This window comes from Nipponia nippon, unplaced genomic scaffold (genome assembly GCF_047370975.1).
Source record: "Nipponia nippon isolate SJK-2023a ecotype South Korea unplaced genomic scaffold, ASM4737097v1 scaffold_32, whole genome shotgun sequence".
NCBI classification, from domain to species: domain Eukaryota; kingdom Metazoa; phylum Chordata; class Aves; order Pelecaniformes; family Threskiornithidae; genus Nipponia; species Nipponia nippon.
The window spans coordinates 2,707,247-2,719,649 of record NW_028262350.1 but is presented as its reverse complement, the minus strand read 5'-3'; the positions used below and the strand labels follow the sequence as shown (position 1 = coordinate 2,719,649).

At 57.6% G+C, this 12,403-nt stretch overlaps 1 protein-coding gene across 4 annotated transcripts in view; it reads right to left on the bottom strand.

The window, feature by feature from the left end:
- SRCIN1 (SRC kinase signaling inhibitor 1) overlaps positions 1-12,403 on the bottom strand; it is a 58,509-nt gene that overhangs the window by 25,926 nt on the left and 20,180 nt on the right. For all 4 annotated transcript variants that reach the window (XM_087770326.1, XM_087770328.1, XM_087770327.1 and 1 more), the window contains one exon: positions 7,914-7,937. In XM_087770326.1, the coding sequence (XP_087626452.1) occupies positions 7,914-7,937 (24 nt within the window). The remainder of the gene's footprint in view (positions 1-7,913; positions 7,938-12,403) is intronic.

Genomic DNA, 12,403 nt, shown 5'->3' with positions numbered 1-12,403 from the left:
TTTAATCCAGCATCTGACCACAGGTCCCATCTGGTGGTGTGCTGAGCTCTTGGGATGGGCGCTGGAGCTCAGCACCTCGATGGTCCAGGCTGCGCTGGGGATGAGGAGACCCCACCAGCCTGCAGCTGCAATGCCGGGAGCGGGGAAGGATGTTTCGGCATCACTGCTGTGCGGATGCTCGAGCCATCGCTGAGCTGTGCTGGGAGTCACCCGGGCTCTTGCTGTGGGACCGGGGTGAGCCGCTGCACCTTTCTGTGCCATCTCCTGGCACGGCATGCCTCGGAGCCAGCGGTGGGAAGAGCCATGGGAGAGGGTAACGGGACCCCTCACGTGGGGTCCCGCCTAATGCTTCCTGGACCCTTGCTCTACATCACTCTTCTCCATCCCTGCCTGTGTCCCTATCTATAAAAAAAACAATTAAAAAAAAAATCTATTAAAAAAACTCCAAAATATCTATTTCTCTCAGGCATTACCTGCATCCCTACCCCTGCCTGCATGCACATCCCTGGTGCTGGAGGCCTCCTGCCCTGAATTGCCAGACTTTGGCTCACTGGAGCTGGAGGGGACCATCCCTCCTGGCAGCACGGGGACCGCGACACCGCAGTGCATCCTCCGCAGGGCAGGCCCAGCGTGCCAGCAGCTGGATGGGACAGTCAATATTTACAAGCTAGAGCTGAAGGGCAGCATCTCTGAAAGCCTGGCCCAGACCACTGCTCCCAGCCTGCACCATTCCCTGGGTAAATGGATCGCAGAAACAAAGGGATGGGGAAAAAACAGCAGACACGGTCCCTTTGCCCTCCCCACCCCGGGAAAAGACTTTCCATGGACACTGCAGGTGTAACGCCCATCCTCAAACACACAGGCCCAGGGACAGAGACGAGCCTCCTCCATCCCATCCTTTAGAAAAATGTCCGTGCTAGGGGAGCTCGACGGGGAAAGCCTCTCCCTGCAGAAAGGGGAGATGCTCTCGATGCCCTGGCCCCACCGAGACTGGTGAGCCCTCCCTTAGGGTGTGCAGGGAAGCGGGGCCAGAGCCTTGGCCACTCATCTCTGCGCTGCCAGCGAGGGTCAGCAGCGAATAAAGCTGTTAGCGAAGCTGGGAGAAAAACAACATCTGTCCCTCCCGCAGCTCTGCTTCTGTCAACATTTCCAAGGAAAATTTTAATTGCAATTTGAACCTTTTGTTTTTTTGAAGCAGCTCTGAGAGCTGTTACAGAAACAGAGGCAGGGGAGGGAGTGATTTCCAGATACCTCTCCTGCAACGTTCCCCGCCATTTCTCTGCCTGCCTGACCCCATCACCACATCCCCGCTTGGGGGTGATTCAGCCCAGGTCTCAGCAAAGTGGTACCTGCCCTGCCGTCCCTCCGAGAGGCTGGGATGAGAGCCCAGCACCTCGGTGCCCTCCTGGGCCCCAGCAGTGGCTGGAGGGGCTCCAGCAGGGCAGGGGGGCTGTGCCGTTAGTGCCCCGGCATGTGGGACAGCGGAGCTTTGCAAAAATGAACTCCAGTTGGTGTCTGGAGAGCTCCATTGCAATTCCCCAGCCTGCCCCGCTCTCACCATCAGGAGCCTGGTCACCACCCACGGTGGCGCTGACCCCTCGGCAAACAAACCGGTGCCAGCGCATCACAAACCACTCCGTTCATTCATTCATTCATTCCTAATGAATTCCGCTCATCCTTAATTATTGATGTTCCTAGAGTGAGCCAGCAAAGAGCTGCCGGCTCTTTTGTAAGAGGAGCAGAGCCCAGGTAAGGGGACACTTCCCCAGCAGACACCTCCTCACCTCGCGTCTGGCTGCAAATCCCCCCTGGGGAGCATCCCCGACCGGGACGCACCATCCCCGACCGGGATGCAGCACCCCCAGCACCTGGGCATCACCTTGCCACCGCCGCCCCAGCCCAGGCATCGGCTCTTGAGTTTCAAACCAGTTTCAGACAGGGCAGCCCAGCTGTCCCAGTACTGCATGCACAGGACTGTGGCACCACCACCCTTCTCCCGGACATCCAGCAGCCCAGCTCCTGCCTCCCGAGACAGAGGAGCCAGGAGATACCCAGCTGGGAAGAAAAGGAGGAAAAACTGGAGGTAACTGGGGCTGCAGCAGCAAAGGTGGAAGAAATGAGAAGCCCAGGGTGCTCTGAGCATCCTACGAAGGGACATACCACAAATCTGCCCCATCCAAGGGGGCTGTGGCCTCTCCATCCCCCTTCCCTCTCCCCCACCCCTCTCACCCTTCCTGGGTCTTGCCGCCAAATTAAAAGCGTACCGCTCACATCAGCAATAATTCATCCAACGTCTAATGCTCAACATTTTGTCAGGATTATCCCGATTAACCCAGAATTAATCCTGATCTCAATGTTAACAGGATTAGCGTTAAAATCGGATTAGTTTTTTAAACCGGACCCCTTGACTAAAGAAAGGGGCCTTCCCCACCAGATGTGCACAGCCTGCTACTGGCAGCCAGATGTGAGCGGGAGCTTGCTACCCTGCGACGGGCCCCACGCGCGGGTGAAACAGGGTACCCCTACGGCAAGCATCGCCGTGACACCAGCATCCGTCACGCCTGCCCTGCAAAGCACAGGAGCTGCCCGACTCTCTGAAGGTGACGAGCAGGAGCCTGACACTCGGATGTCGTGTTTCCAAGCAGAAAACACCCTTTTACCCTCGGACATGGCCTGCCCGGCTCCACGGGGGACACTGGTGGCTGCTTGCCCCCTCTCTGCATTTTTTCCCCTTCCTGCTGGCACCAACAGCCTCCCGCCTTCACCTGCCTGATGAATATTTAAAAGCCTGGATCCTCTGCAGCCTCATGAATATTGACGGCTGCTGGTTGCCCGCCACCATGGCGGTCCCTCTCGGTCCCCATCCGGGCACGGGCAGCAGGGTCGTTGGCAGCAGGTCGGTATCAGCGGGGCTGTCGGCAGCACCTGCCTGGCCGAGGGGATCGCGATGCCTGCACGGGAGAAGGCAGCTCCAAGGGCTGTCGCCACCGCACCGCACCGTGAGTCCAGCCAGGCTGAGGACTCTGCGTTCAGTCCCCAAAACCCTCGCTTTCTTCCCAAAAGCGCCGGGGGGAGCAGCCTGACCGCTGGCAGCAAAAGGTGCTGGCACCCAGGGCAGGGCTGGAGCTGGGACCACCACGGGTGAGGGGACACGCCGTGCCCACTCATCCTCATCTCCTGGCGCTGGGTGCAACCTTGGCTCCTGCAGCAAGGGTAATCATTAACCTCCCAGCGAAGGCAGCCGCGCTTTTGTTCCTGGAGTTGTTTTCCCTGTGCCTCAAACAGGCAGGTCCAGCCTGGCATCCGTGGGGAGAGGAGCATCCCTGCCACGAGACCGTGGACAAATGAGGGGGGTCCAGAAACAGGCCTGATCCAGCACCTCCCCTGAGGCTGAGGCAGTCCCGGGAGATGGATTATAGAGGGGTACGCGGTAGGAGATACTTTTGGGGGTGAGGGTGCCAGTCCTGCCTCCATCCCTGCTACCTCGACCCCCCGTGGATGTTCACCCCAGCCATCCCCTTCCTCTCTGGGGCTGAGCGGCCGCCGCGTTCAATCCCTGCTCTCTGGCGACGCTGCCTTGTGTGACAGCATCTTCCAAAAATAAGCAAATTACTGCATCCTTTAGGGACGCTGGCGGATGGGAAGCAAAGCCAAGTGTGAGAAAGCAGCAGAAAAGGGGATGGGGGGGGGGAAGGGACAAGCCCTTGCTGGGGACCGCAGGGCTGCAGGCACCGAGGGAGGGGAGCCGATACAGGCTGCAAAGCAGCAGGGACAGGCGGGTTAGCAGCATTAGTGACAGGGATGTCACAGTGACAGGTGACAAGGCTCAGCTCTTTGGTATCTGAGGCATGATTTGCTTTAACAGCTGTATACAGGGAGGCCGGGCTCTGGTTAACATGTGCGGGTGCCTCTCTGGAAAAAGGCTCGGAAGGGTTGGTTTGAAGTGCAAAAAAAAAACCAAAACCCAACTTCAGCAGCAACAGCTGTAGGTAAAGAGCCCCAGATCTGGGACGCCGGCACCGACACTGCCGCAGGTCGTGCTGATGCATCTCCCCTGGGTACTCTCAGGCAAGTTACCTAGTCCCACCGTGCCTCAGTTTCCCCATTCCGACACTAAGGACACTACTCTCATCCCTGCTGCGATAATAGATAGTGACAACACCCAGGATCAACAGATAACCGAGCACCGGAGAGCAGCTCCCGTGGACAGGTCAGAAAACCAGCAAGCGCCCCAAAAGCAGAGAGCAAGGAGGAGGTGGGAGCAGGTGCTCAGCGGCTGCTCTCCCCTCCCGGGTGCACCCCAATGCCCTCCTCCTGCGAGCAATAAAATATTACGCAGTAAACGCCGGTCCCAGAGGAGCGCGGCGGACGCCAAGGCCACGGGGAGGGCGCGGGGAGGAGGGCTGGTGCAGGAGCGGCAGGATTACAGGAGCTAAGCCTGCCTGGTATTTGTTCGTCTCTTGCAAGTAAATACCGCTGCCTGCCCATAATACCGGCTCAGCAAACGCCTGAGTCCCCGGCCTGCCGGCGAGATGGAAATGGCTTCTTGCTAAGGAGACGGGGAGCCCCGTACGCTGGCCGTGCTGGAGGAAGCGGAGCCACAGCCTGAAGCACCAGCAAGCCACCGACTGCTGCTGGAGCGGGAGCCGTGCAGTAAGAGCACAGGGCAGGTGACACAGCCCCAGACACTTGTTTTTAAGACAAAAGTGTCCTGTTCCCCCCTGCTTTCTCCCTTCCACATCCTAGTCATTTTTCTCCCACGAGCTTTTGCTTTAGTCCCTTTGATGTTCTTTTAAAGCCCTGGCACCAAAGGAGCTCTTCCGAGGCTCTGCCTTCGGTTCTTCCCATTCCTCCTCCAGCCCACGAGTGACAGCAAGGAGCCAGCCCACCCCCCGCGTTAGCGCAGCGGGAGCCCCCAGCCCTCGGTGCTGCCTCGCCGCTCTCCGTGGCAGAGCCCCCTCCCCGCTGCGTCTCTGGGGAGGGATTTGTCCCCCCGGCCAGATCCAGCGATGGGTCCCCGGAGCCCCCGAGCCCTGCAAACCATGGGGCTGAGATGCTCCTGCCCCAGAGAGGCTGACACCCAGAATATGGCTTTGAGTCACCCCAAAATGGCAGGGATGGTGGCTGGAAGCTGGGATGCGGTTTAGGTGATGGAAAGGCAGGTAGGGACCAGGCTGCACCGGCCGAGGGACTCAGGCATCTGCCTGGGGACTTGGGGACCAGCAGCAGCGTGACAATGGCCACAGAGCGGCTGGATCAATGGCTCGGTGCGAGCACACAGCCTGACCCAGGTGGTGGGAAAGGACATTCGTGAGCGGAGCGGGGCTGGCTCAATCTAGAAGCGAGTACAGAAATCCCAGGCATGCGCTGGGGCACGGGGCAGGAGGATGGAGCAGGGCGGAGGGCAGCGGCAGGACCTGCAGACACGAGGGGATGCAGAGGATGAACCGGCTGGGGACAGCATCATCTCCTGGACCCCTCTCCGCAACGATGGCACCGCCACCCACATACAAGAGCATCTGCTCATCGCCAGCACCGAGACCGACAAACACAGCAATGCAGGGCCCCCCTTCCCCCAAAGCCCACGCCTGGAGATGCCCAAATCGCAGCCAGCAGCTGCCATTGCCTGTCCCCAGGCAGATGGGGGATGCCGGGGCAGGAGGAGAGCAGGTCCTGCCCCGGGCGCCCAGCAGCAGCAGCACACCGCGTCCCTGGGTATCCCTGGGAATGTGGCACAGCCTTTCCCACCATCCGATCCCCTCCGTCCCCCATCAGCTGGGGCTATGCCTGCAGCCCCCCTTCTTTGGCCGAGGGATGGAGAAGGGCTGGCTCGGCCCCCCCAGCAGCAGAGGGTGGCAGCTGGACACCGACAGGGAACCTAAAGGGTCATGAAAATTTTATTTTGGGGAGAGAGCGGCGGGGAGGGGAAGGCAGCTTTCCCAGCTGAAGGCCAAGCCTGCAGCTACAGAAGACCCCAGGGGACACAGGTGGCTGCGGTGGCCTCGAGGAAGCCCCCAGCACCTGCTTGCTGGGATCAGCCTCCCCACAGGGCTCTCCCCAGGACGCGCCAGCCCCAGCTGCCTCTGGCTCCTGCCCCACTTGGTAGCGGGGTCAGGCAGCTGGGGGCCTCCCCCGGCCGGGAAGCAGAGGGTGATTTAACCCGTAACGCATTTCCACAGCAGATACAGCCAGGGAAGATGCTCTGCTTGCAATGCAAAGTACTTCCAGGCTCGGGTGGAAAAATACATCGTTATAGAAAACGCACGCTCTGTGGCTGCAAACCCCCAGCCGCTGCTGAGGAGGACCCCTCGGGGGTGGGTGGACCCCTAAAGTCCATCCCCATTTTATTTCTTACTCACAAAAAATGAAAAAAAAAAAAAAATTTGAGGCTTTTGTGCCTTCCCCCCCAGTCCCTGGAATGTCCCCGACAGCACGTGGCTGAAACCGGCCGGTGAGAACTCAGACAGCTGCATATTCGGGGAGCCGCTGCTCGCACGCCTTTTATGCTGCAAGTACTTGAAGAATGAAAACTCCGAACAAGTGCACATATTATGCGTTTTACAACTCCTCCGCTCTCCGCTGCCAACCAAGGAAAGCGCCTGTTTTTTCCACAGGAAGAGCAAACCCACCAGGGACAACACGCCAAGGTCATCCAGCAACACGCCTGACCTTGAAGTGTTGCCACCGCATCCCTGGGCGAGGAGGAGGGAGGGAGGAAGGGGAGTTGCGATGACATGCGTACTTCATCCTGCCAGACAATAGGGCAACTGTTCGCAAGGTGCCGGCAGGAATCGCCAGGCAGGCACAGACCCTCGGCGCTGCCAGGAGAATCCCGTCAGAGTTCCCTTTGTGGAGCCTGGAAGAGGTGGGTTTAGGCACAAAGATCCCGGTGCAATAAAGCACACGCTAATGCTTTCTCCATTCTGCTGCTCCTGCAGCAGCCTCCCACTGAACAGGCCGGTACCCTAACGCCCAAGCGACAGAGCAGAGGATGGAGACAGAGATGCGATGGCCAACGCAGGACAGAGCTGCCCCTTCCCCTCCCGCAGGGCTCAACACCACCAGCCGAACAAATAACTTCACTGTCTGGTCTAGCGGTCCCTCGACACACCGAACAGAAGCCGGTCTCTGGGGTCCGACGTGGCATTTGTGCTGGGAAGCCCGTTCCTCCTCCCTCTCCGCCAACCCCACCGCCTGCGAGGTGCAGGCACAGCCCGGCTTTGGGGAGCAGCACACCAGCACCCCCCGTCCCCAGACCCCCGCGTCTCCTGCCCTCGCACATCAGCGTGGGATCGGCCCGGGCTCTGCAGGAACGCGGGGCTCGGGAGAGGGAGATGAGGAGCCCAACGGGGGAAGCGGTGCTGGGCAAACGGTCAAGTGCAGAGAAGCGACGGAGAGGCCGCGCGATGGGAAGCACGGCAGGTCCCGGCGCTCGGCAGGGCCACTGACGGGAGGGACAGGCTCTGCTCCGCAGCTCTCCACCTCCGACGGGGAGGCTGGAAATCAGAGCAACCCGTGTATCTCTGCCTGGGAGCAGGCACCTGGATATCGCTCTGCAGGTGGATTTCTGAGGCTCTTTTCGGTCCTTTTCCCAGAATTAAGGTCTCTGCTGCAGTCAAATAACTCTAAAGCAGCAGGATTTGACTAGGGGGTGATAGTGGTCCAAATGAGGGCAGGACACAGATTCATCCCTCTCAGAGAACAGGTTTGTATCTGCACAACAACTCGACCCAAAAGCATAAAATCCTTCTCACGAACTTAAACTGCCGCTGAGCTGAGAACAAACTACTTTGGCACAGGAATCCTCAACAAAAAACCCGAGCTCCCACCCCCCTGCACAGACACAGAGATGAGGCAAGGGTGGAAAAGTGCATGCATTTCAAACAGAAGCATGAAAAATCAGAAATACTGACCTTAAAGCTCCAGTAGTTGGGTTGCTAACAAAAAATAAAACAACAAAACAAAAGAAAACAAAAAATACCATTAAGATTCTGGTTTGACTTTTGTTTTCCTTTTGAGAATTGTTGACTTTAAACTGCAACATTAAACCTGCTCTCGCTTCTTAAAGTCCCCTCCCAACGGGTTGCTTAAGTTTCATGCTGCTAAGGGCTGGCAAAGGGGAAGCAGGATCATGCAAGCAGGCAGGGACGGCAATGGGCATCGAATGCAGACCGGGGTGCAAGGTAACTGAAGCAGAGCAAAGCGGGGAGCAGGACGGCAGCCCAGCATCGCTCCTGGAGTCACCGGTACGCCCACACCGTCCCGGCACACGCTGGTCAGGCTGCTGCCCTGGGAGTCGGTGCTGGAAGCCAGAATAATTTTCATTTTTAAAAGGATCTTCCAATCCCCCCTCTTTGCCGCTGCTACCTCCCTCTGTTGCTTCTTCGCAGCGTTTCCACCGGTGTCAAGCCAATGTGCTACAGCGAATGACAGGAGCTGGCATCGCTTACAGCCCAGCAAGCTGGAGAGTTCGGGAGCTTTCCTCTCCCAAGCCACCCACTGATCATCACCGAAAGTCCCAAGGATGCTCGGAGCTGCGGCTCACTGCAATACCCACCATCGCAGCGCGTGGGTTGGAGACTCGGGCCCCGCTCCCGGGGCAGCACGGGGCTCGCACAGCCGGGACGGGGCTGCAGGAGCCCAGCAAGTCCTCAGAGGACAACGCGGGGACTGAGAGCACACCAGGGCCGAGCATCCCCAGCACACCGCGCCGCCGGACGGGGCCAGGCGAGCTCCCCGCTGCCACGGGCGAAGCCAAGCGCTTCAGAGCAAGGCATGCGCTTGGCACAGCAGCATCGCAAGCAGCTTCATCCCGCCCCGGGGCTGGGCCCCAAATGCCCGGGCAGCGGCACCCTGGCTCCAGCGGTACCCTGAGACCGTGTTTGGAGGCAGCGTACCCAGCAGGAGGGAAGTCAGATCCGGTGACACGAAGCATGACCCACCTGGCATTTTGATGCGCAGCTGATGGGTGGGGTGGGAGAAACGGGTGCAGAGGCAGCTTTTGTCCCAACGGTCTTTTTATTAGGATCAAAGTTCTTGACCGCTCTTTTCTCCCCTTTCACACCCACCTATCGCCTTGCTTTTTTTACAGCATTTATTTCCCCACCACAATCACCGTGGTTGCAAACCTAGTTTGTTACTTAGAGGATTTTTTTTTTATTATTATTATTGTTATTTTAAATAGAAAGCAGGCTCCCGCACCAAGCTCCCGGTCCCCATCAGTCCCTGCAGTGCCCTGATGGCCGCTCCTATCGCAGTGCTCTGGGAGCAGAGGAAGAAGTTGCAATAACGTTAGTCCATCACGGAGTATTTATCCAAGGACTTTAACAATCCGCTAGCAGATTTGCTGCTGGGGTATTAACCCTTCTGCTGACCAGGTAAATAGAGGTCTAGTCTATGTGTATAAACACAAATTCACTGTTAGACTCATCTCAAGCATCAGCAGGATGCTCTTATTCCAATTCAAGATGCAGTTCACATTAATAGTCCATAAGACATCAGTAGACCCAGACCAAGTTCTGCCTCAACCAAAGCAAAACTGTTTTAAAAGTGATTTAAGTCAAACAAGCGCAGTGTTTTCATGCAGACAAGCCTCAAGGCACAAAGGTCTTTTCCAAGGGCACACCGTGACTCAGAAGCAGAACCAGAAATAGAAGTCCAGAGCCGTGATTACCAGGCACTATTAGATAACAACCAGCAGGATCCAAGCCTATCCTGGACACGTAAAGCTTTTCCAAAACACCAGGAGCTTGAAAGTGAGAAACTGCCTCTCAATGCCTTTCGGTGCTAAACGAAGCCATCCATCGTATCTAGCAATTAGCATGCCAGCTGCACCAGCAGCTCTCCGCAGCCTGAGCTCCTGGTGCAAGATGCTGGGTGCAAGATGCCGGGGGCAAGGCAAGGCTGGCAGCGCCGGGACCTGCCTGGCCGTGCATGGGGGCAAAGCCCAAATTGCGGCGTTGCCATGCGTCAAGCCAAAGCATCTGACCCTGGGTAGAAGCTGAGCCTGATGCAGCCGCTCGCCCGGCAGCGTGCTCCTCCTCGGCTGGAGGAGCCGCGGGAAACAGCAGCCCATCTCCCTGTCTCCGAGAGGTGAGCAGGATTGCATCAGCTCCTGAAGGGTTTGACATGCCGTGCCTTGATTCGGAAACGTCTCGAGTGAAGCTGCGCAGGGCAGCAGTTTTGCAACTGTGCTTCTGCTCGGCAGCCCTCACCCAAACTCCCCAAGGCCAGACGCGGATGCCGCCTCCCAGGGAAGCCTGCGTGAGGGACCCTTAATAACAGCCGATTCCAAATGAGCAGGAATAAATCCTTCATCCCCTTCCCTTGCCAGACTCACCCCCTCTAGCAGCTGGCTCTCCCCACCCCGCCACCAGTACACCCAGGCAAGGAAGGGGGACAAGAGACCCCCCAGAGATGCCGGGTCCCTGGAGGCATGGATACGCTGCCCTCACACCCAGGGATGCTCACCCCCTCCTTAACTCCTTTGTGCTGTGAATGGCTGCAATGGGCCTCCACAATGGATGGGATATTTTGGCCAAAATTCTCCAAGCACTGGGAAGAGTTGTGGCCAGACCAGTCTGTCCCAGTCCCCAAAGGGCCCCAACCCAGTCTGTGGTAGGAGACCCCAGTCTGTGGTAGCAGACGATGCTCCTGACTTTTTCCTTCTGTGGCTTTTTTTTTCCTCCATGCTCTTTATTTTGCTGTTGAAGAGTCTCAGTAATTTTCCTCAGACCCTGATATTACTGATCCTATCTCATGCCAGCCCTTGGTATGTATTTTATTTATTATTTTGGGATGACTGGACAGGCTTATCACAAAGTCCATAAATTACATCCCCACCGCATACAACCACTCCACATCAAACCGGCGATGAGCTTGTCTGAACCCCAGCTGCCATGGGAGGGAATCAAGAATATTCTGGAAGAGATTTGGGCTGGTTAGCCTGAGCCAGAGCACGCGCCAGGATGGCACAGCATGGCACCCACCCTCTCCCAGGTCCCTGGATCCGGCCCCTTCGCTGGCAGCCCCAGGAACGGTGCGGGACCCCCAAGCAGAGCTCTGCCTGCAGCGGGGCTGCTGCCGCCGGCCACGCTACGGGCTGGATGGGGGCTAGGGGATGCGCTGCCTGCCCTGCCCGTACCCTGCCGAGAGGCAGGACTGGCCAGGGCCGACAATCTGGTGCTGTCTGCCAGGGCCAAGTGGGCGATGGACACCATCACACAGACCTTTCGGGGGCTCCATCTGTCCTTGCAGGCACTGCTACCGCACCGGGCTTGGCAGGAGCAGGGCTCAGCGCCGGCGCTTTGCCCAGCCCATCCTGCCATTTGCTCATCCTCCACCCACCCCAAATCTCCCAAAGCAAAAGACACGTTCCCCCGGCACAGCTACCTCGCTCCGGGCACAGGCTGCACCCAAGGAGATGGCAGCGAGAGGGGACCAGGGCAGCACAAGCAGCCACAGCCTTAAACCCAGCCACCTCCCAGCAGCTCCCCCAAAGCCAGGGGACAGAGCAGGGACAGCCCGAGCGCTGCGCCCAGCTCCCCTGCAAGTGCCGCGGCAGCCGGCCAGGCTGGCAAGGGTGGATTTGTACAAAGAGAAGGGAAGAGGAGAGGGCCAAGGTAGAATTAACATATCGCTGGCTCTTCAAAAGCATCAAAGGGAGATAATGGTCTGAGAGAGGATTTGAAGCGACAGCCTTGTTACAACCGATAAAACAGGCAGCTCGCTTGCAGCAGAGCTGTGCAGAAGGTATGAAGAATTACAAAGGCTGAGATTATAATTACAATGAAAGTCATGTCCATGATGCTGCAAAATGATGGACTAACTAGGACCAGGGCCCCCCCAAAGCACAGACGTGCACACGTGTGTGCGCTTAGGGGCTGGAGCGCGCGTGCAAGCGCAAAATGGGGCTTGAGATGCTCCTGTGAGCCCACGGCCATGAGGGAACCCATGCACACACGAATGCTCGGAGAGATGCGCCCGCATACACACACAGGCACGCTGCAGAAGAGAGGAAAACCAGAGCTGGGGGAATGTAGGGAAGAACATTTTGTAGTTAAGTTAAAAAAAAAAAAAATAGTCTTTGTGATTGTCCCAGAAGACCAGGAGGTAAATGAAATCCAAGTGAGTCACTGCCTTGACCAAGGCAGACTTCCCCTGGTTAGCAATTATAACACAAATCTGTTAGCGATTAACAAGGCCGGACCGAATGCGTCCCTCTAAAATGGACAGCAGCAGCAGCCCCAGCACACTCCACCGAAGGGAGGGACGGAGGCAGCTTCATTGGCTTTTTAATTAACTCATTTTCAGGAGTTCCAGTTTCTGATAGAGTCCCCCTCAGGCACAGTGTCTTGACAAACAAAAATCTCCTTGAAAAATAACAGTAAAGCGAATTTAATCT